We start from the raw sequence: 24,381 nt of genomic DNA on the forward strand, positions 1-24,381 counted from the left end.
AAAGTTAATTTTATCTTTATGAGAATTACGTTGAAAACCTTTTTCATTTAACTTTGACTAGTAAGAATTTAGCCTTAAAGTTACTGTTTACCAAACTTTAAACATACACATAAACATGGTCATTAATACACAAGGAGAGAAACCTTTGTTACGAAGACATGTCATTTTAAACATGAATTTAAATCTGTACTGTCTTAGTTGTTGGGGGGGGGGTTCACCATCTGGAGGTGGCTTCCCACGCAGCTTCACTTCTAGGAATTGCAGTTTGCGATCTCTGCACAAATCTCTGCGTACTCCAGCTTGTTTGCCTTCAGACCGGACCGGCAGCTGGAGATCTCGTGTGTCCAGTTTCGGCAGGGAGCCCAGGGGTCCGGGAGGTCTGGGATCGTTCCAGAATTCATAGCAAGAGGGCAGGCGGGCCAGTTTTGTAGAAGGCGTGGGCCTAGGTGCCCAGGGGTGGCGGCCATGATAGGCCGCTGCGGCCCTGCCCCATGGCCCTGCCATGTCTGCTGCCCTGCTCGCAGTGGCCGAGCAGCGTGGAGGGATCACACGTCCAGTGCCCTGCGCCACACGGTGGAGAGCCGGCTCCTGTGGGCTGGCCTGCATGCTGGCATCGGGCTCCTGCGTGGTGGAATCGGGCTCCAGCGTGTTGGCATCGGGCTCCAGCGTGCTGGCATCAGGCTCCTGCGTGCTGGCATTGGGCTCTTGTGTGCTGGCGTCAGCCTCCTGCGTGCTGGCATTGGGCTCTTGGGGCTCTTGTGTGCTGGCGTAGGCCTCCTGCGGGCTGCGGGGCTGCAGGGCTGCGGGTGCGGTGGGCGCAGCTATTCCCGCTGGCTGTTCTGAGTTCGCCCGAGTGAGTGGAAACCACAGAGTGGTCCAGAGATAAATGTTCCAGAAACAGCAAAACAGTCTCGTGAAGAAAGAGCAGAGGCCTTTGGAGATCTCTTCACAAGCAGAAGAGAAGGCCATAGTGCATAGGTAGCCAAAATATCTTTACTTATCTGAGAGATGCGCAGGTCAGGTCCACGTGGGCGCCATTTGTTGTTAAAATTTCGGAGGCTCTAGCTGGCCCGGCTAGCTTCACGGTGGGTAACAGACGACCAGGGACTCACGGTTGAGCTGTAGGCAGTATCTCTTTATTCATGCAGGACGCAGCACAATCTAAGCAGAGCTAAGCTACCATACTGTAGTAATTTTAGTTAAAAAGAAAAGGGGGAATTGTTGTATGCTTTACATTGGGTTCTAGTTCTCCCCCGCCAAGAGAATTGGATCAGTCCAGTTAGTTTTCGCGGGCCACTTGGCCCCGCCCCTAGGAACCCCAAGAGAGGGTTCCAAAGTGGGAGAGTGTCAGAGTTCCAGAGTTGGAGAGTTGCAGAGTAAGAGAGAGTGCTTGCGCCGCCGCAAAGAGACAGCAGAGTTCTGTTTGGTGATTAGTTTGTCTTAGTTTATGAATCGTTGTTCCTGAATAAAAAAATACAGCTTCCCTGCCCAGCCGTTGTCTCCGCATCTCTGTTACCTGCCCGTGAAGCTAACCTGGCCAGCTAGAGCTTCCGAAATTTTAACAACACCCCTGTAGGTGGGGAGCTGGGGGCTTCAACCGAGATCCTTAAGCTGGTCGTTGAGCTTCGCGCCGCATGCGCTTAACCCGCTGTGCTACCGCCCGACTCCCCATCTCCATCTTTTATTCCCTCTCAATTTTTCTGTCAGAGAGAGAGAGAGGAAAAAAAAAAAAAGAAACACGGGAGGGATGAGGGAGGGGAAAGATGAGAGAGGAGGGAAAGAAGGTAAGGACCACCAAAAGCAGTAGATTTGTTAGACACGCACCAAGCCCCAGAAATAATCTTGGTGGTAATAAAAATATATTTCCAGGGACCAGATGGTGGTGCACCTGGTTAAGCGCACATGTTACAATACACAAGGACCCAGATTCAAGCCTCCAGTCCCCACCTGCAGGGGAAAAGCTTCAGGAGTGGTTAAGCAGGGCTGCAGGTGTCTCTCTGTCTCTTCCTCTCTATCTTCCCCTTTCCTCTCAATTTCTGGCTGTCTCTATCAATTAATTTTTTTAAAAGAGTAAATTTCCAATAATGAAGATGTATGTAGTTAAAATTGGAAGTTTTGTATTCCTACTCTCACCAATCAACAAAGAGTTTCAAGAAAATACTAATAAGATGCTTTTGAATAGAGCAGCTAATAACTTAAATGTTTCATTAACAGGAGTCTGGGCTAAAATGAACTTTCTCTCAATCTGAGCTGGACACAGTTACCAGAAAGAAATTTGGGCTCTTCTCTCAAATGGAACAGGTTAATGTGTTGCTATAACACAAAGAGCAACCCAATAGTTATTAACCAACAAAATAACTAGAGTAGTTGTTACTAGTATCAAGTATTTCCAGTTATCATCCCAAGCAGAGAGTAAAGCTGTACCTTCCTTTTTTTTTTTTTAACTTTTTAGTATCTTTATTTATTTATTCGATAGAGACAGCCAGGGCCCATGAGATAGGGCATATCTACATGTATCCATAAGCTAGAGCAAAATATATACCTTAAAGCAAAAGCGCACAATAGTTTACACTGAGTCTATAAACGAAGCAAGCAAGCACAAAGACCTAAAAAGACACCTTAAAGTACCTAATGAAACAGTTTCTACTTAGACCCAGATACTCTCCTCACCTACCTCCTATTACATGCCCTCAACCACTCCAAAGCTAACCTCATCAGACAAAGTAAAGACTTCAAAAGCTGAATAAGAGCAATGATGACTCCACTACCAGGCCACCCATCACCTGGGGCTCTGGTCAGAAGTCCTGGGATTCCCACACAGACATGTCCTCTAACAGACCCCTGTAATCACTGTCACTAGTAATGTCCATCAAGAACAACATAATGGACCCCTTTGGGGGCCCCTATAGGACCTTGCCCTCAATGTGGATCAATAATGGTAGGGAAAGCTCCATTCTCTGAAAGGAGGGTAGAAACATACTCTACCTACTAGGTAGGTGGGTCCTGAAATTAGTGCAGCCTGGTACGTTCCTAGCTGTAACCAAAGAATACGAGCTCAGACCTACAGGGATGCAGAGGTTACATAGGCTCCTGTAATTAATATGGGCCCCAGACCAAATCAATGGGGTTTACAGTTAAATATTTATATACTTTTCCCGTATTTGGGAGCTACTTTCTTCTCTGATCTAGTTTTCTAGTCCTATATCCAACTATGACACCATCTCCCCAGACAATGGCCTGGGTCCACCTGCATATCAGCTGTCAGGCTCGGGGAAAAACTAGTAAAGTCATGGACCTCTTGGAATATACCTAAAATAGACCTACTACTAGCTTTTTCCAAAACAGAGGCTCCAAATCTGAAAGAGAGACAGAGACAGGGTGCTGCAAAAGACTCTGGGGAGAAAGGGACTGTGGGAAAGTATGAAAAGGATCTTGGGGTACTGATGTACCCATATGCCAACAACCATATTGTAAACCACTAATCCCTTAATAAAATGAAAAGAGGAGGAATAGTAACAGGAGCAGGAGAAAGAGATAGAGAAAAAGACCACAGCACTAGTGCTGAGGCACTTCCATGTGGTGCTGGGACACAAACCTAGGTCTTGTGCATGTCAAGGCGTGTGCCCTACCAAGTGAACTTTATCTCCAGCCCTGTTCTGCATTTTTAGATGAACAGGAAACACTCCCTATCATGGAGCTGCATCCTTTTCCACCATTGGTGTTGTTCACGGTGCTCCCACGTGGTACCAGCATATCACACTGAGCCACATCTAGAGTCTCTAGCATGCCTAATTTTGAGACTCATTTTTCCTCATGTACTATGGATTAACTGTGATGATTAAAACAGTACAGTGTTTGGCACATAAATGCTCAATAAACATTAGTATATAAATAACACCAGAAGTTCTGGCACAACAGAAGATAATTTAAATAAAATGTGTGTTCTACTATGAAGCTATGTGTCCATGATCAACTTGTTTCACCTATGCATGAGTTTATTCATCTGTAAATCAAGTGTGTTAGAATATATGAATATATGATTTCTAAAGTCTCTTCCATTCCTTTTTTTTTTTTTTTTTTTTATAGAGCACTGTTCATTTCTGGCTTATGATGGTGTGGAGGATTGAACCTGGGACTTTGGAGACCCAGGCTTTTTTTTTTTCTTCTTCTTTTTTTAAACAGAGCTTTTTTCCATTTTTTATTCAACAGGACAGAGAGAAATTATGAAGGGAGGGAAAAACAGAAAAGAAAGATGCCTGCAGACCTGCTCCACCAATTATGAAGCATCCTTGCTGCAGGTGGGGAGTGGGGGCTCGAACCTGGGTTCCTTGTGCTTAGTACTATGTGTGCTTACCTGGTGCACCACCACCAGGCTCCCCATTCTAATTACTTGTAACATTTATTTATTTGGGATAGAAATAGAGAGAAATTGAGAGGGGAAGGGGAGCTAGAGAGGGAGAGAAAAGAGAGACACCTACGGCACTGTAATGTGTATGCTCAGCCACATATACCACCACTTGGCCTCCAGTTCTGATTTTATTTTTAAAACTGTCTGGTTACCAAAAGCACAAGAAACAACTCATACTCTCAGACATGAAAACAGAAACTTATAAGGGGGGGAAAGAGGAGATCCTGAGAAATTACCAAAAACTGTAATCTTAAATACAGAGGATGGGGAAACAGCATAGTGGCTTTATAAAAGACTTTCATACGGAGCTGGGAAGTAGTGCAGCCAGTTAAGCACACATGGCATGAAGGACAAAGACTGGTGTAAGGCTCCAGGATCAAGCCCCAGGATCCCCATCTGCAGGGGGGTCGCTTCACAAATGGTAAAGCAGGTCTGCAGGTGTCTTTCTCTCCGTCTTCCCCTCCTCTCTCATTTCTCTCTGCCCTATCCAACATCAATAACCACAACAATGATAAAAAACAACTAGGGGAACAAAAGGAAAAAAAATAGCCTCCAGGAGCAATGGACACTGAGCCCCAGCAATAACCCTAGGGGCAAAAAAAAAAAAAGACTTTCATGACTGAGGTTCTGGGACCCTATGTTCAATAACCAGCACCACCATAAGACACAGTTGAACCATGTTATGGTCCCTTTCTGTCTGTATCTCTTTCATTAAAAATAAAAAAAGGGGGGCAGGGGCGTGAGGATGGGATAGGGCACAGTCTTTCGATGGTGGGAATGGTATTCATGCACACTCCTATTAATTTGTAGTCATATAAATAACTATTTAATTAATATGAGAGGGGAAAAATTGAATGTCTCAAACTTTTTAATGCACAGATCATAGGCTGAGTCTTGATATGCTGACTCTCTTAAAAGCTTAGACCAGGGAGAACAGAAGCAACCGGTGGCATAGCTATATATAAATAATGTCAAAAGACATAAATTGTGGTGTTGTGTATGATACAACAAATATTAACAAAGAGATATTTCATAGTTAACCCAATTGCCAAATAATATGATTATAGGAATAACTACCTATTGCCTTATTAAGCCCTAAGACAGCAGGAAGCTTCCAATTCTTCTAGAGCCTATATTTCCCCAGTCCTGAAACCTCGAGAGTGGGGCTCACTTTCCTGCATGCTTCTCTCAATTCATACCAAATGATATTGCATGTGCTGATCCCAACCTAATCAACACGAGTACCACCTCGGTATGCTTCACTTCAGACTGTGTCCAGAAATGTCAGGCATGGAATATCAACCCTTCAGCCTCATTACTCAGGTGAGACCTTTCCTTTCATAGGATTCTCTAATTCCATTTTGGGTGGTTCACTTCCTAGCAAAGTCCCAGAACCTAGGTATAGACCAGGTCCCATGAGATAGGGCATATGTACACATGTATCCATAAGTTAGGGCAAAATATATACCTGAATGCAAAAGTACACAACAGACTGCAGTGAATCAGTATAAAGTTCATAATGATAGTTGTCTATTTAGACTTAGATACCCTCTTCACCTATTATACTTCCCAAACTCACTCCCAAGCTATCCTTATCAAAGCAAGGAATGCAAAACATGAATAAGGGCAAGAAACTGCTATACTTTAATGATGAATCTTTAGTCACTATCAGGCCACCCCATCAGCTGGGACCCTATTCAGGGAGTCTGGAGATTCCCAAACAGACATGATGGGCCTAGACCTCGAATAAATCCCTCTCTCCTTTGTTACTGGTTATTTCTATCAGGAACAACAAAGCAAACCCGTTTGTGGGCCCCCATAGGACCTTGCCCTCAACTTGGATCAACAATGGTAGAGAATGTTGCTCTGTGTCTATCTTTCTCTCCCTCTCTGTCTTCCCCCTCCTCTCTCCATTTCTCTTCATCTGCACTACTCCAGCCTCCCCAGAACCTCAACCCACTAGGGAAAGAGAGAGACAGGCTGGGAGCATGGATCGACCTGTCAGTGTCCATGTTCAGTTGTGAAGCAATTACAGAAGCCAGACCTTCCACCTTCTGCATCCCACAATGACCTTGGGTCCATACTCCAGAGGGATAAAGAATAGGAATGCTATCAAGGGAGGGGATAAGATACAGAGATCTGATGGTGGGAACTGTGTGGAGTTATACCACTCTTATCGTATGGTTTTATCAGTGTTTCCTTTTATAAATAAATTAAAAATTAAAAAAAAAAGGCAGGGACTTGGAGCAGGCCACTATCTTTGGCTGCTGCTCTTCCTGGACAGAAGCATCTCGGTGGAAATGCACCTCTGCCGAGATGCTCCAGGTATCCGCCATGGCTACTTCTCCTGGGAACTGAACACGTGTGACTCAGCTAGTGGGTAAACTTTTAGACCCCTCTACGGTCATGAGCAACCTTTACCTCAGCTGATAATTGTTTATCTTATGGGACTAAACTTTTGATAACTATACTCAGACTTTATGGACCTAGTGTACTCTTAACCCTTGACAATTGCTTATTTTTGTGCATCTAAATATATGTCCCATGCTTTTGTAATGTCCTAATAAACCTTGTATTGTTCAGACCCGTAAAAAAAAAATAATTAAAAAAAATTAAACTTCATTTGGGGGTTTCAACATGAAACATGGTAATGACAAATTTGTTAAATAAATTAATGGAAAATAATAATTTCAAAAATCTGTTTAATTAATCAGGCTCTGAATACCTGCCTATCTCACAAAATATAATTCTTCAAAGGTCCTTTTCACAAAGACATAGGTACACAGCAGCTAAATGTTTTAGGTCAATGGTTCTCAACCAGGAGAGAACTTACTCCAAAAAGAATGTAGTAATATCTGGATAAACTTTTGTGATTTAATAAAATAAGTCTCAATGACATTTAGTAGGTAGTCAGTCAGTAATTCTGACAAACATACTAAAATGCACAGGACAGCTCTCTCAACAAGGAATCATTCACCCAAAATGTCAATCCAACAAACTTTGAGAAATCTGTTATAGGTGATCTGATATCAATCACAGCAACTTCTCTGGGAATCCAAAAGAGACTAAGAAATTAAAGTTTTATACAGATCATCATCTTGATCAGATCAGAGGTTAAAAAACAGAAAAGTGGGTGTCAGGTGGTAGCGCAGCGGGTTAAGCACACATGGTGCAAAGCGCAAGGACCTGCGTAAGGATCCTAGTCCAAGCCCCCGGCTCCTCACCTGCAGGGGAGTCACTTCACAGGCGGTGAAGCAGGTCTGTAGGTGTCTATCTTTCTCTCCCTCTCTGTCTTCCCCCTCCTCTCTCCATTTCTCTCTGTCCTATCTAACAGCAACAACAGCACTAACAATAACTACAACAATAAAAAACAAGGGCAACAAAAGGGAAAATAAATAAATAAATATTAAAAAAAGAAAAGTATGGTAAGAACTGAATGTTTAATAGAAAAGAATGAAGTGAATAAACAGAAGTCAAGCAACAGTAAATATTACCTGAATTTCTTTTATTTGTTTATTAAATTTTTATTATCTTTATTTGTTGGATAGAGACAGCCAGAAATCAAGAGGGTAAGGATAGAGAGGGAGACAGAAAGAGAGACACCTGCAGCATTGCTTCACCACTTGCAAACTTTCTCCCTGCAGGTGGGAACTGGAGGCTCAAATCCGAGTCCTTGAGCACTATAACATGTGGCTCAACCAGGTGCACCACCACCCAGCCCCTTGCCTGAGTTTCTAGAGCCTTCCACTGTTCCTACTTCTGGCATAGCCTACTAGACCCCTCTCTTCCCTTACTGTCTTCAGGTAGGCTCTCCTTGTAGTACATAACCTGCAGCTGATTTTTTATTACTTGCAACCAAGAGTCCTATCCTCACATACTACCAACAGAAAACTGCTAAAGTAGAAAAAGCAACTACAGGGGGTCGGGCGGTAGTGCAGCGAGTTAAGGGCATGTGGTGCAAAGTGCAAGGACCTGAGTAAGAATCCCGGTTCGAGCCCCCGGCTCCCCACCTGCAGGGGAGTCACTTCACAGGCAGTAAAGCAGGTCTGCAGGTGTCTTTCTCTCCCCCTCTCTGTCTTCCCCTCCTCTTTCCATTTCTCTCTGTCCTATCCAACAATTATGACATCAATAATAACTACAACAATACAACAAGGGCACAACAAAAGGGAAAAATAAATATTAAAAAAAAAAATTAAAACCAGAAATTTTCTAATTAAGTGTGGTAGAATATACAAAGAAATATTGAACTTCATTATTTCCACATGTATATATTTGAAAAAGACATAATATAGAAAACAGAAAGCTGTAAGAAGGGGGCAGGTGGTAGCACACCTGGTTGAGCACATGTCACAGTGCAAAACGACCCAGGTTCGAGCCCCCGGTTCCCACCTGCAGGGGGAGAGCTTCACGAGTGGTGAGGCAAGGCTGCAGGTGTCTGTCTCTTTCCCTCTCTATCACCCCCTTCCCTCTCAATTTCTGACTGTCTCTATTCAATAAATAAAGATAATAAAAAAATTTTAAAAAGCTGCAAAATACATCTGCTATGTAATTATATAAATCCTTCAAACATAAAAAAACTAGAAACTATAGCACAATGACAGGCAGCACACAGTACAGATAATTATAGGTAGGATAAAATGAAACTGTGGAAAGATAAACACATCATAGTAGAGTTAATCTCAGGGTAAAAAGGGAGAATGGGTTTGAGGAAATCTGTAACGGGTATTCAACTATCTCTACGTTATACACCTTTTTTAATATGACAAAACATTAATATTTGCTAAATCTTAATAGGTATGTACATTGGTTGTCTTTTTTCTCCTATTCTTCCTCTTCTTCTTTTTGATAGAGGGGGAGAGAAAGAGAAAGGGAAACCCTTCTGTTCTAACACTTGCAGTTTGATGTTAATGAACTATCAGCAGATTTTTAAGGAAATACTGATTCAAATGCAAAATATGAGTCCAGATGCAATCTGGAAAGAATCTAGAACTCTACACCTACAGAATACATATTTTTTATGGGCTGGGTAGTAGCATGCCTGATTAAGTGCACATGTTACAATATATATATATTTTTTGTCAACATATATTTAATCAACATGTTTATATCATTCTTTTTAAAAATTTTTTATTTATAAATAGGAAACTGAGAAATCCATAGGATAAGAGGGGTGCCGTTTTGCACAATTCCCAAAACCAGACCTCCGTATACCATCCTTCCACTGATAGCTTTCCTATTCTTTAACCCTCTGGGAGTATGGACCCAAGATCATTGTGGGATGCAGAAGGTTGAAGGTCTGGCTTCTGTAATTGCTTCCCCACTGAACATGGGCGTTGACACTGATTGTCAGAGAAATGCAAATTAAGACATTGAGATACCACCTCACTCCTGTGAGAATGGCATACATCAAAAAGGACAGCAGCAACAAATGTTGGAGAGGCTGTGGGGAGAGGAACCCTTCTGCACTGCTGGTGGGAATGTAAATTGGTCCAGCCTCTCTGGAGAGCAGTCTGGAGAACTCTCACAAGGCTAGACATGGACCTTCCATATGACCCAGTAATTCTCCTCCTGGGGATATACCCCAAGGACTCCATAATACCCAACCAAAAAGATATTTGTACACCTATGTTCATAGCAGAACAATTCGTAATAACTAAAACATGGAAGCAACCCAGGTGCCCAACAACAGATGAGTGGCTGAGAAAGCTGTAGTATATACTATGCAGCTATTAAGAACAATGAACCCACCTTCTCTGACCCATCCCGGATGGAGCTAGAAGGAATTATGTTAAGTGAGCTAAGTCAGAAAGATAAAGATGAGTATGGGATGATCCCACTCATCAACAGAAGTTGAGAAAGAATAACAGAAAGGGAAACTCAAAGCAAGATCTGACTAAATTTGTAGTAGGGCACCAAAGTAAAAACTCTGGGAGGAGGGTGAGGGTGAATGTTCAGCTTCATGGGGTGGGGGAGGGGGGTGAGCCACAGTCTTTTGGTGGTGGGAATGGTGTTTATGTACACTCCTATTAATTTGTAGTCATATAAATCACTAATTAATAGGAGGGTAAAATTGATTGAATGTCTCAAACTTTCTAAAAGCACAGACTTAGTCTTTTTAATACATAGGCTGAGTCTTTGATGTGTTGACTCTCTTACAAGCTTAGTCCAGGGAGAACAAAAGCAACTGGTGGCATAGCTATATGCAAACAATGTCAAAGGACATAAAATATGATGAGGTGTGTATGAGACAGCAAATTCTAACAAAAGGATTTTTCAAAGTTAGCTCAACTGTAATAACTATCTATTGTCTTCTTAAACCCTAAGACAACAGGAATCTCCTGCTTCCTCTATAGAACAAAATACATATTTTTATAGATAAAAGGTTTACATTCACCAGTCGATGCTGTTTTCTAACTAAATTATCTCAACTGCTGATGTAACACTGTAACTATTAACTGTCAGCATAAGAAATGTATTTATAAAAATTTACATTTCCTTCAATGCAAAAAAAAAAAATTCTGGGGGCCAGGCAGTAGTGTAGAGGGTTAAGCGCACATGGCTAAAAGCGCAATGACCCACTCAAGAATCCCGCCCCTGGCTCCCCATCTGCAGAGGGGTCACTTCACAAGCAGTGAAGCAAGTCTGCAGGTGTCTTTCTCTCCCCATCTGCCCCTCCTCTCTCAATTTCTCTATGTCTTATCCAACAACAATGACACAATAACAACAATAACAACAACGATAAAAAATGGCAACAAAAGGGAAAAAAATACCCTGAAAAAAAAGATCAGCAATTGTATGCCTTACTCAAGATGCCACCAGTAGTCACATTCCCTTATGCAGAGTAGAGAAATAACAATTTCTCTAAATGTCTTATTAAAATAAAATACATCACTAAATTTCCCTGAGATAGTTATATTAGACACTTTGTATATATGTTTTACATATGATATATGCATTTTATGTTTCAGATATTTTATACAGAATAGGCAAATCATGATCTTGCCATGGAGTAGAAAAAAATAAATGAGTAAGAACACAGGCCAGGTGATGGTAAGCAAGTTGAACACACAAGTTATCATGCAAAGGGATCCAGTTTCAAAAGGAACTTGTAAGTCTATGTGCTTCTGTATTAATTTTTGTATCACGATATATATAATTTATGCTATGAAAAATCCAATTTTCAAATTTAACAAGAGAGCTACTGTAACAAAAACCTTCACATGTCAACTGTACTTTGCTATAAGAAACAGATGGGTGATACAAACTGTGCCTGTTAGCACTGCACTGCTAGTTTTAGGAAAATGTTTTCTTAGTATTTATCTGGAACCACAAAATGCTAAGTACTAATCACCAGTCTTAACTCAGTATTGTTATTTTAATTTGCTAGAATTAGCAAAGAGGAACATGGTAACAAAGTTGTATGTGTACATACTATATACTAAAGTAACCCACAGAGCATTTTCTTTGACCTTGACTGCATCAAGTGAAAGGTTTCTAAACCCCAACTCTCCTTGGAAAGCAAACCAGGAAATGTAAATTGCCTGAACCTGCTGAGCTTTGTGTTCTGCTACATAAAAAGCCAACACCAGCAGCATTCACTATGGAGGAGCCAGCAGGCAGACTCCACATTCACAGCACAAAACAAAGGGGAGGGGGGCAATATAATTCTCATTTTTAAGAAGTAACCAAAATTAAAATGCTCACTGCATAAGGCATATGCCTTGCCAAGTACACAATACCACACAGTGCCATAGCACTAGGAGATGCTCTAGTGTTGCTGTGCTTCTCCATCTCTTTCTGGCTCCCTACATATATAAATGAAATGAAAAGAATTTAAAAGGAGGCACTGTAATAGTGAAATTACACATATGCAAAGCCCTGGCACCACTTAAAAAATTATATTTAATTGTATGTATTTGAGTGAAATTCCACTCAAAAGCTATACTGAAAATTTCTTCTAATTAATATAATGACCACAAATATTTAAAGATTTATGATATGTGAGAGTTTCACATGAGACAGAGAGAAAGGGTGAGAAACCAGAGCACCATTCTAGTGCAAGCAATACTGGGGGTTCAACCAGGAACTACAGGCTTCAAAAGTCTGGTGCTCTACCAGTTGAGCTATTTCTCTAACCACAATGCCCACAAATTTACAACTGAAATTATACACTCAGTCCAAAAATAGTAGATTAGCAACAAAAATTTATTGTATAAAATATATACTTTCATCCCCATTCGAGCCCCCGGTTCCCCACCTGCAGGGGAGTCACTTCACAGGCGGTGAAGCAGGTCTATAGGTGTCTATCTTTTTCTCCCCCCCTGTCTTCCCCTCCTCTCTCCATTTCTCTCTGTCCTATCCAACGATGACAACAATAACAACAACAATAACTACAACAATAAAACAACAAGGGCAACAAAAGGAAATAAATATTTTTTAAAAAAATACATACTTTCATTCATAGTTGTTTTAGATGCTTCATGGGGATATTTACCAACATCCGTTTAAGCAATATTATTTTACACAGTAGTTCTATCTAAATTATATCTGAAAATTCTCTCAGAGCTGGAAGGTAGCTGATGTTGGAGGGCGCCTGCCTCACCATGCACACAGTCCAAGTTTGAGTCTGGGACTGTCTCCCTTCCTATCTAAAAATCAGCCTGAGGCAGTAAAACCCTACAGACAAACACCAAAATTCTCTGAGATGTTAACATAGGCAACTAGTGTATAATAACTCAATAAAGACAGAAGATATTCTAGCAGCATTAAGCTACTATTTTAATTCTACATTAACTTAAAGATACACAGCTAGAAGTTTAGGAGGGGGATCTTAAGTTGCACATTCCAATAATAAACTAAATGTATCTCAAGTAGTTACTTAGATTCCAATACATCACTGGAGTACTTTTAACATTAACTTTTTGTTGTTGTTTTTGTCTCCATTTTTGTTGTTGTTGTTGTTATTGCTGGGGCTCGATGCCTGTACCACGAATCCACTGCTCCTGGAGTTTTTTGGTTTTTCTGTTTGTTTTTGTTTTCTCCCTTTTGTTGCCTTTTTTTTTTAATAAAAAGAAAACATTGACAAAACTATAGGATAAGAGGGGTACAGCTATGCACAATTCCCATCAACAGACCTCCATATAGCATCCCCTCCACTGACAGCTTTTCTATTCTTTAACCCTCGGGGAGTATGGATCCAAGGTCATTGTGGGATGCAGAAGGTTGGAGGTTGGCTTCTGTAATTGCTTCCCCACTGAACATGGGCGTTGACAGGTTGATCTATACTCCCAGCCTGTCTCTCTCTTTCCCTAGTGGGGAAGGGCTCTGGGGAGGCAGAGCTCCAAGGCACATTGGTGGGGTTGTCTGTCTAGGGAAGTCTGGTTGGCATCATGCTGGCATCTGGAACCTGGTGGCTGAAAAGAGAGTTAACATACAAAGACAAACTGTTTTACCATTATGGACCTGAAGGCTGGAATAGTGCACATGAAGTGTTGGAGGGTCCTCCATTTTGTAGATAGCTAGTAACCATATTTTAGTTATATTTCAAAGGGCCTATAGCTATACTAGTGTTTGTTTGTTGTTGTTGTTTTGCCTAAGCCTGAAATCTGATATGCAGGTGGATCCTAATTATTGTTTGGAGAGACGATGTCACGGCTGGAAAAAGGACCAGAAAGCTGGATCAGGGAAGAGAGTAGCTCCCAAATATGGGGAAGGGGTATAAATATTGTTGACTGTAAACCCCATCGATTTGATGTGATCTGGGGCCCATAATTAGCTTAGGAGCCTGTGTGACCTCTGCATCCCTGTAGATCTGAGCTCACATTCTGTGGTCATGAGTAGGAACATTCCATGCTGTCCCAGTATCGACCCATCTTCCTCAGGTGTAGCATAGAGTATGTTGTCCAGCCTCCCTTCAGAGGATAGAACATTCTCTACCATTGTTGATCCAAGTTGAGGGCAAGGTCCTATGGGGGCCAACAAAAGGGTCTATTTTGTTGTTCCTGATAGAAATGACCGGTAACAATGGGGAGAAGGATTTAGGCCCATCAAGTCTGTTTGGGAATCTCAGGACTCCCTGATTAGAGCCCCTGTTGCCCTTGTTTTGTCGTTGTTGTGGTTACTATTATTATTGTTGTCATTGATGTCATTGTTGTTGGATAGGACAGAGAAATGGAGAGAGGAGGGGAAAACAGAGGGAGAGAGAAAAACAGACACCTGCAAACCTGCTTCACCGCTTGTGAGGTGACCCCCCCCCCCCGGCAGGTGGGGATTGGGGGTGGGGGGTTAGAACCGGGATCCTTACTCGGGGTCCTTGCACTTTCTACCATGTGGAAGCCCAACCCCCAACATTAACATTCTATAAGTCCCCCTAAAAATTATTTACTACCTCATAACACCCTAGCATATAAACTACATTTGGATTGCTCTGATAAAGGAAAAAAGCAGCTACGCATACAGTCTTATCAAGTAAAATTGTTACTAATCAGAGTCATTTAAAATGTTTTTAACTGCCAATGACCATTATAGAAAATATATGAGGGCAGGGATAGATAGCATAATAGTTATGCAAAGAGATTCTCATGCCTGAGCCTCCTAAATCCAGGGCTCAGTCCCCACACCAACATAAACCAGAGCTGAGCAGTGCTCTGGTAGAAAAGGGGGGAAAAAAAAAAGAAAATATAAAATATATAATGAGCAAAATGATTCCACAAGTATTCATGTGCATTTAACTATGTAAAAGGTACTATGTGCTCAACTACACAAAAGAAAAGTAACATATATCTCCTAATCTTTTTTTTTTTCCTCCAGGGTTATCATTGGAGCTCAGTGCCTACACCATGAATCCACTGCTCCTGGAGGTCATTCCCCACCCCCTTTTGTTGCCCTTGTTGTTGTAGCCTTGTGGTTATTATTGTTATTGTTGATGTCGTTCGTTGTTGGATAGGACAGAGAGAAATGGAGAGAGGAGGGGAAGACAGAGGTGGAGAGAAAGATAGACACCTGCAGACCTGCTTCACCGCCTGTGAAGCATCTCCCCTGCAGGTAGGGAGCCGGGGGCTCAAACTGGGATCCTTACTCCGGTCCTTGCGCTTGGCGCCACGTGTGCTTAACCTGCTGCGCTACTGCCCGAACCCCCTCCTAATCTCTTCTGACAGCATCAGCATTGTTGGCTATACAAATGGCCAAAAGATTGGGAATGAACTTTTTAGTTCCAAGAAAGAAAACCCACTATGTTTTTCTGATACAAATGGTAATATGAATGCTACATTCTTCTTAATCTCACTTGATCAGTGGTTCTCAAAGTGTGGCTTCCAATCAAAAGCATCAGCAACACCTGGAAATTCATCAGGTAGGTAGATTCTTACATCCCATCTCAAATCTGAACCAAAAACTTTTCAGGTGGATGGAACTTTGTTAAATATGCTTTAGCCAAGTTCTCCAAGATACAGTTTTAAGAACAGCTGTTATATATGATTTAGTAACTTATAAACAGCAAGACTCTAAATTTACCCACTCTACAAAAAAAAAATCTGGGGGCCGGGCGCAAAGCACAAGGACCTGCGGAAGGATTCTGGTTCGAGCCCTCGGCTCCCCACCTGCAGGGAATTGCTTCACAGGCAAAGCAGGTCTGTAGGTGTTTATCTTTCTCTCCCCCTCTCTCCATTTCTCTCTGTCCTATCCAACAACAATAACCGCAACAATGATTAAAAACAACAAGGGCAACAAAAGTGGAAAGGTGGCCTCCAGGAGCAGTGGATTCATAGTGCAGGCACCGAGGCCCCCCCCCCCCAATAACCCTGGAGGCAAAAAAAATCTGTTAAGTATTCTGAAGCCCTGTATATGTGAGAGGTGAGCAAGAAGCTGGATTTGATTCACAAAATCAATATTAAAGTCCTACTAAAACATGTTTTTAAAGAAGAAACATTGTAAATAGAGACAGAAATAATATAGAAAAGGTCTTTAAGGATATGAGGTAGAGAAGGTTACAATATAAAATGGCATTAAATATTAACTACTAAACAAATGGTCCAGTTTAGAATGAGGTCTCTATCAATCTTACATTCGAATTGAGCTGTGTTTATGGTTCAACCCCCACTCCCCACCCCAAAAAATCCTTGAGTGAGTACTGGAGAAATAAGTTATAGAGCACAGAAGTTGCATGCCTGAGGCTCTCCATTTGATCCCCAATGTCACATATACCGGAGCAGTCTCTGACTTAAAACTCTGTCTTAAAACTTCCTTTACCTTAGATGAAATAAATAAATAAATCTAATAAGTAAATAAAGAAGACGCACCCCCTAAGGCAGAACATACTTAGAAGATAATATTTATCTTCTAAGGAAAGTAGGCATCAGGTAATTTCAGACCTTCCTATGATATAACTACAGGTCCTCAAATGTGTCCTACTTTTTGCTCCTGTTCAGAAGTTCTTTAATCACCCAGTCACTTGACAAAGAGAAAATAGAGACTTAAAATGTAAATGCTAGGAATTCGACACTACAGTCATCTTGAGTAACCAACAATGAGACACAAACCGCTATTTTGAGTACTTCATGCCTAGGACTTCAGGTAAGTGCTTTACATAATTTTATTATTTAATCAACAGCTTGCTGAGATCAGAGTGGCAATTCACTAGTGTCAGACACAAGCAAGGTTTTAATCCAATTTGAAACTCTAGCTCTAAAATTTCTGTCTTCTCCATCTTTGTCTATTGCAAGATTTTGAGACGAAAGCTTAAGTTTTAGCCCCAGCTCTATCACTTAACAATTATGTGACCTTGGCATATCACTAAATTCTCTTAACTCTTCATCTATAAAACAGGACAATTCCTACTTCACTTCAAAGTTGTAAGATGAAATTCGAACAGTCTTAAATTCTGCAAACCTACACAACTATAAATTGTCATCATTCCAATACTGATAAAGAGCAAACAAAAACCCAACAATGAATGGGGGAAAGAGGTGCTGGTTTCTGTTTGGCTTTTTAACTTTTTAATAAGCTGAAAACCTTGTGGGCTTCATAATTTACCTGTCAATTGGGCTATAACAACACAATCTGCACCACAGTTGGTTTTTCCTTTAAGATTTTATATATGTAATAGCATTTCACAGGAGAGGGAGAAATGCCAAATCACTGCTCCCAGCACCAGCGACTCAAGCAGGAGCTCCAGGCATACAAGTCCTGTGTTCTCTACCAGTTTAGCTATTTCCCCACTTGCAGCTGATTTTTTTTTTTAAGGTTAGTTCTCATAAAAAATAGTGACCAGGGGGTCAGGCGGTAGCACAGTTGAGTTAAGCGCACGTGGCGCAAAGCGCAAGCACCTGGCATAAGGATCCTGGTTCCTCCCCCCCCCCCCCAGGCTCCCCACCTGTGTGTGTGGGGAAGGGTCCCTTCACAGGAGGTGAAACAAGTCTGCAGGTGTCTGTTTTTCTCTCCCCGTCTCCCCTCCTCTCTCAATTTCTCTCTGTCCTATCCAGCAACAACAGCAGCAATGACAACAATAATAATGACAACAAGAAGGGTAACAACAATGGCAACTAAATGGGAAAAATGGCCTCCAGGAGCAGTGGATTTGTAATGCAGGCACCGAGCCCCAGCAATAACCTTGGAGGCAAAAAAAAAAAAAAAAAAAAAGTGACCAGTTGGTACTCCTAATTAAGATTCCCTGCAGCAGCTTTTTCCTATTATTTTCTACAGTATCATTTTCAACCTAAGATGCCAGGTCCCTGGCTCTGATGTCTTCTGCTTGTCTCTGTCTCTCTAAGTTAAAAAAAAAAAAAAAAAAAAAAAAAGTTCACTGGGAACAGTGGAATCATACATATGTGAAGTCCTAGCAAAAATAGATAAATCATCACAATTTTTAATTTTTAAAAGTATCTTCAAAAATGAAGGAAGTTGAAATGACAACTGTTGTGAGGTATGTTAGATAATAAAAAGACAAGCATTCAACTCTAGACTATTAATTACAAAACTAAAATTCACCAAAAACAGTTTAATAGTTCAGAAAAATCATACAGCTCTTACCTCTGTTACCAAAAACAGTCCTATTATTATTTTTTAAATATTTATTATTCCCTTTTGTTGCCCTTGTTGTTTTATTGTTGTAGTTATTATTGTTGTAGCTGTAGGATAGGACAGAGAGAAATGGAGAGAGGAGGGGAAGACAGAGAGGGGGAGAGAAAGACACCTGCAGACCTGCTTCACCGCCTGTGAAGCGACTCCCCTGAAGGTGGGGAGCCGGGGGCTTGAACCGGGATCCTTATGCTGGCCCTTGGTCTTGCACCATGTGCACTTAACTCGATGCACTATGCCCAACTCCCCCGGTCCTATTATTTTTATTCCTTCTAAGTTACATTCACAAAATCACTCTGACAATGTAACCTATTCTAACTGCTTACTCAGTTTTCAATGTACATATATTTTTACTGACTACATACATTTAACTACACTTAAACTCAAAGATCTAGCTTTCATATATGAAATTGTGTATTAATACCACAACACTGAAACTCAATACAGTGATTTGTACACTTGTTCAAGGATCCAGATTTTTGTTGTACAAGTCAAATGGCAGGTCTACTTAATCACTTTTTCAAAAATATAACTTATTTATTCATTCAAATCAAAATCAACATGTTTCTTTGTAGTAGTTCTTAGTGAGGCGCAATCTTGCTCCCATATCCAAATGTTTCCAGTTTCCACAAAGGGGTAGTAGGGCTGAGTGTTTGGGAATAGGAAGGCGTGCAACTAGCACCTAATGAGGCCAGGGACATTGCTAAATAACCTACAAAGCACAGGACAGTCCCCCTATCAAAGGATTATCCAGCCCAAAATGTCTATACTGCCAGTGATGAAAAACTCTGATACACAGAATAATTTCTAAACACCCATCTGCCTAAAAACAGAATAATTTCTAAACAACCATCTGCCTAAAAACGCCTATGTTACTTGCTAGCTGCTCTCTTCATACTAGTCTGAAGCAACATTTTGACCCCATTTCCTATTCTTTCAATTCTTTTCAATCATAATAATATGGTAGAGGAAGAGGATCACCATTGCCTACTGGGCCAAAGTTAAAGCATACTAGCACCTCCCACAAAGGGAAGCTATGTGGATAGTTTCTTCTATGAACTACTCATCCATCCTTTCCCCTTGTCTTTTAGGAAGTGATTTTAATAAAGATACTCACATACCATGTCCAAAAAATGTTCACATACCTGGAAGAGAAGCTTACTACTACTACTACTACTAGCGTTTGCCCTTCTTCCATAGCCAGTCAACAGCGTCAGGTTGAGCCTGATGTAAAGTTTTGAGACCTCCTTTGAATCCGGAGAGGTGGCAGTCGTTGACTATGTGGGTCATTGTCTGTAGCCGCAGGGGCAGAAGCTTACTTATCACCAACCTCTCCTCCATTAATAAACTCAACTTAATAAAGTACAAATTCAGAAATCTGATACAACTCACCTAGTAGCCACACCTCTGATTTCTTTGCCTTAATTTCTCTAATACTCAACTTTTAATAGTTCAGCCTTTTCCTTCCTTCTCCTCTGTAAATTACACAATACAGAACACTGCCTTTTTTTTCTTTTACTATTTCCATCTGCCTCTTCAGTGAAACTCCAGTGGACTACCTCTCATCCAGTCTCAACTATCCAGTCTTTTATATACAAATTACATGTATCTCTTCAGTCTCTTGGGTCATAGGATATCTGAGTCCCATGAAAGTCATTTGTGTTTTTTCCCATGTCCATCCATCCTTTCTCTAGAAAAGTGGCCTCATGAGCCAGAAGATAACTCTGAACAGAAATGTGCATCTTGTCATGAGCAAGGCCATGGGTTCAAACTCAGCATCATATACAAGCACCATGGACAGCAATGCAGAGAGCACCATGGAGTGGAGCAATGCTGTCTACCCTCCTTTCTCTCAAATAAGGAAAAACTCGAACCATGCCATTACACATTAAAGAGGCTCTGGGTTCATTTACCAGCACTACATTAAATAAAAAATAAAGTGACCTCATAGTAAGATAAATAGATCAACTGGTAGAGTACAGGACCTGCATGTGTGATGTGAGGCTCCCAGATTGATCCCTGGCAAAGCACATACTAGAGTGTTTCTATGGCTCCTTTCTCTCTCTCATGAAATTATTTCTCATATAAAAAAAATCTTTTTTTTAAAAAAGGTCATCTCTAGGGCACCAAAGTACCCCTGTGGTGAGGGGTAGACATGCAGCTTCCTGGGCCGGTGGGGGGTGGAGGTGGGTGGGTGGGATTGGGACATAGTCTTTTGGTGGTGGGAATGGTGTTTATGTACACTCCTAGTAAAATGTAGTCATATAAATCACTAGTTAATACGAGAGGGGGGAAATTAATTGTATGTCTCAAAGTTTTTAAAACACAGACTGAGTCTTTTTAATATATAGGCTGTGTATTTGATATGCAGACTCTCTCAAAAGCCTAGACCAAGTAGATCAGAAGCAACCAATAGCACAACTATATACAAGATACTGGGTACTGTACAGCAAACCCTAACAAAAGGACTTTTCAAAGTTAACCCAATTACCAATTAATGTGATGATAACATTAACTATCGATTGTCTTTTGGAACCCTAAGACAGCAGGAACCTCACATCTCCACTATAGAGCCCCTACTTCCCCCAGTCCTGGAACCCTTGGATAGGGCCCACTTTCCCGCATGCCTCTCCCAATCCATATCAAATAATATTGCATCTGCCGATTGCAACCTAATCAACGCAACAATTGCCACCTCAACTTGCTTCAGCTCAGACTGTGTCCAGAGACTTCACGTGTGGAATGACAACCCTTCAGCTTCATTACTCGGGTGAGACCTTTCCTTTCATAGTATACTCTAATTCCATCCCTGGTGGTTCACTTTCTAACAAAGTCCCAAAACCTAGATATACACCAGGTTCTGTGAGAGAGAGCATATGTTCACATGTATCCATAAACTAGTGCAAAATATATACCTGAAAGCAGAAGTACACTAGAGTTTGCAGTGAGTACCCCCCTAACACTTCCTCTCCACTATTCCAAGCTTTAGGTCCATGATTGCTCAACAATTTGTTTGGCTTTGTATGTTAACTCTCTTTTCAGCCACCAGGTTCCAGATGCCATCAGGATGCCGGCCAGGCTTCCCTGGACTGAAGACCCCACCAATGTGTCCTGGAGCTCTGCTTCCCCAGAGACCCACCCTACTAGGAAAAGAGAGAGGCAGACTGGGAGTATGGACCGACCAGTCAACGTCCCATGTTCAGTGGGGAAGCAATTACAGAAGCCAGACCTTCCACCTTCTACAACCCACAATGACCTTGGGTCTATGCTCCCAGAGGGATAGAGAATGGGAAAGCTATCAGGGGAGGGGATGGGATATGGAGATTGGGTGGTGGGAATTGTGTGGAGCTGTACCCCTCCTGCCCTATGGTTTTGTTAATTTATCCTTTCTTAAATAAAAAATAAATTTAAAAAAAAGATTTTAAAAAGTCATCTCAAAAGTAGTACTAGTGTACCTCAGAGATAGTGCAAAAGGCCTGTAGTTCACTGTACTGAAGGGGGAAAAACTATAACTTGCTATACTGACATTTTCATCTCATCCTTTCTTAAATTGCATTTTTGTGAACATTAATAAGTTATGCATTAGTACAGTGGCACACACATCTAATTAAGAAAGCTACATAAACCCCTAGAATATACACACTTTCACTTATAAGAATGCCTGATTTCCCACCTGCAGCGGAGTCGCTTCACAGGCGGTGAAGCAGGTCTGCAGGTGTCTCTCTCCCCGTCTTCCCCTTCTCTCTCCATTTCTCTCTGTCCTATCTAACAACGATGACATCAATAACTACAACAATTAAAAAACAAGGGCAACAAAAGGGAAAATAAGTAAAATAAAATAAAATATTTTTAAAATGCCTGATTAAAAAAAAGTCTGGTGATGGGGAGATAGTTCAGCAGTAGAACACAGTACACAAAACTGGGATTCCAAGTTCAGTATCAGCATGTCAGAGCTGAGTGGTACTTCCGTCAGCCTCCCATAAAAACGGGGAGGAGGAATTCGGATACAACTATTCTATAAAATACATTGATAATAAGGCCTACTAACAGGTTCCAGACAACAGAGAGATGGGAAGAGAACTGCACACAAACACCGTAGGGAACACACACTTTCCACCTCCAAACCCAAGTCCTAACCGTCCCCATGAATCCAGTCCCTGGTCCCTGCCAGCCATCTCCGAATGCCATCCTATCGAAAGAGCAGAATGGCTTGGCAGAGCCCTTCATTTTTTTTTTTTTTGGGGGGGGGGTGTCTGAAGAGCCGAGACTGAGACCCTTTCCTCTTCCACAGAAGCGTGTTCCAAACACTGCTCCCATTCCGTCCCCACTGCACATCGCCTGACTTGCGCACATGCTTCCTACCCACAGTCTCCTGGGGCTCAGTTCCTGCGTCCCGGTCCCTTGAGGCACAACCCACGTTCCCTCCGCTAGCCACGGATTTATACTTAACATCCCCGGGACAGAGCCCACGCCTCCCTCCACCCCTTGCTGCCCCCGCCTCGGGATGCCACCCAACGTCCTCCCCAAGCTTCCCGGCGCCGCCGCAGGGCAGGGGGACACCCAGCCAGTGTCCCCACGACCACTTCTCCTTCCTCCGCCCCCGGGAGCTGCCAGCCAGGCTGGAGACGCGAGGGGGAGGGGTGTGACTCGCCTCCGTGACGGGCCCAGATGGCAGCCGGCTCCGCGCCCCCGGAGCGCACCCCTCCACCCCGACCCCCCGGGCTGCCCGACAGGCCCCCGGCCCGGCCTCCCCCGCGCCCTCCCACTGACCCGGGTCCTACTCACCGTGTTGGGTGAAGATATTGAAGCCGGCCTCGGTGGTGCGCCCCGCCAGGTCCCGCCGGCGGCCTGAGGGCCTGGCCGAGCTGCTGCCCCGGATCCCGCGGGGGGGCGGCGGCTGCAGCCCCGGAGCCTCCCCGACGCGGCCCACCTGCTGCCCCATCCCCGCGCTCGCGTACTCCCCCTGCCGACCCCCGGTCACATTCCTCCTCGGCTCCGGCCTCGAGCTCCCGGCGCCGCTCCCGCTTCTCGCCAGGCCTGGCCCGGGGCGACTCGGCACTCAGACGCCTCACAGCAGCCGCTGCGCAGCCTCTCGCCGACTCACAGAGTCTCCTTCTCCCGCCCCCGCCCGCGGCTCCGATCCCCCAACGCCGCCGGCGCTGCCGCCGCCGCCATCTTTCAACCACCGAGCGCCGGGAGAGCGTGAAGCAGAGCGTCGCCCGCCCCTCCAACCAGTCACCTACCTCCGCTACTCCAGGCTGGGGTGGGTTTTCTACAGGCCACGCCCCAGCCGGGTATCACCACGCCCCCGCCGCTTAGGCCACACCTCGCGCCGCCGCGGCTGCTTCGCCCTCCTTCCGCCCCCGCGCCCCTACTCCAGCACTGCCCACCTGATTGGACTGAAGACAGCTGTTTCGTGTGTCTTGGCTGCCTAGTTATTTCGTTGCATCCCGGCCTCCCACGCTTGAGGCCACCCTAGCCGACTTCTGCTGCATTTGGCTCTACCCCCCGCCTTAGTGGGTCGGCCGGTCTAAAGCCTCCCCTTTCACACCTCCACCTGTCAAGTCTACCCCGAGATCACTAGGGGGCATACATGGGAGAGAAGAGCTCCAAGGTTTTTGATCTTGCTGTCCAGGTGGGAGCTCCTAACAAGCCCAGGAGAATCCCTTTAAACTGACTTAACAGCATTAGGGTCAAGTCAGAACTAAATTTATGCAAAATACTTATGAAGAGAAGGGGAAAGTGTTAATTACTATGTCGGAATTTATAAAAAATTATTTCGTCGTATTTGATTGCATTTGACTCGATTATCTGCCTTTTACAGTCTCCTTGGCAAAGCAGCTCTGGCCACATTACATGATCATTAATTCCTCTTGAACTTCTTAACTAACTAGCATGGG

General features: G+C 42.9%; 1 protein-coding gene across 4 annotated transcripts in view; it reads right to left on the reverse strand.

Annotated features, from left to right (window-relative positions):
- The window catches only part of ABL2 (ABL proto-oncogene 2, non-receptor tyrosine kinase), a 109,567-nt gene extending 85,573 nt beyond the window's left edge, over positions 1-23,994 (reverse strand). For 2 of the 4 annotated variants that reach the window (XM_060197748.1, XM_060197745.1), the window contains exon 1: positions 23,267-23,994. In XM_060197748.1, the coding sequence (XP_060053731.1) occupies positions 23,267-23,423 (157 nt within the window). In that variant the 5' untranslated portion in view covers positions 23,424-23,994. The remainder of the gene's footprint in view (positions 1-23,266) is intronic. The other 2 variants (XM_060197751.1, XM_060197749.1) reach the window with 1 other exon arrangement.
- Positions 23,995-24,381: the final 387 nt, after the last annotated feature.

This window comes from Erinaceus europaeus, chromosome 9 (genome assembly GCF_950295315.1).
Source record: "Erinaceus europaeus chromosome 9, mEriEur2.1, whole genome shotgun sequence".
Taxonomy (NCBI): Eukaryota; Metazoa; Chordata; class Mammalia; order Eulipotyphla; family Erinaceidae; genus Erinaceus; species Erinaceus europaeus.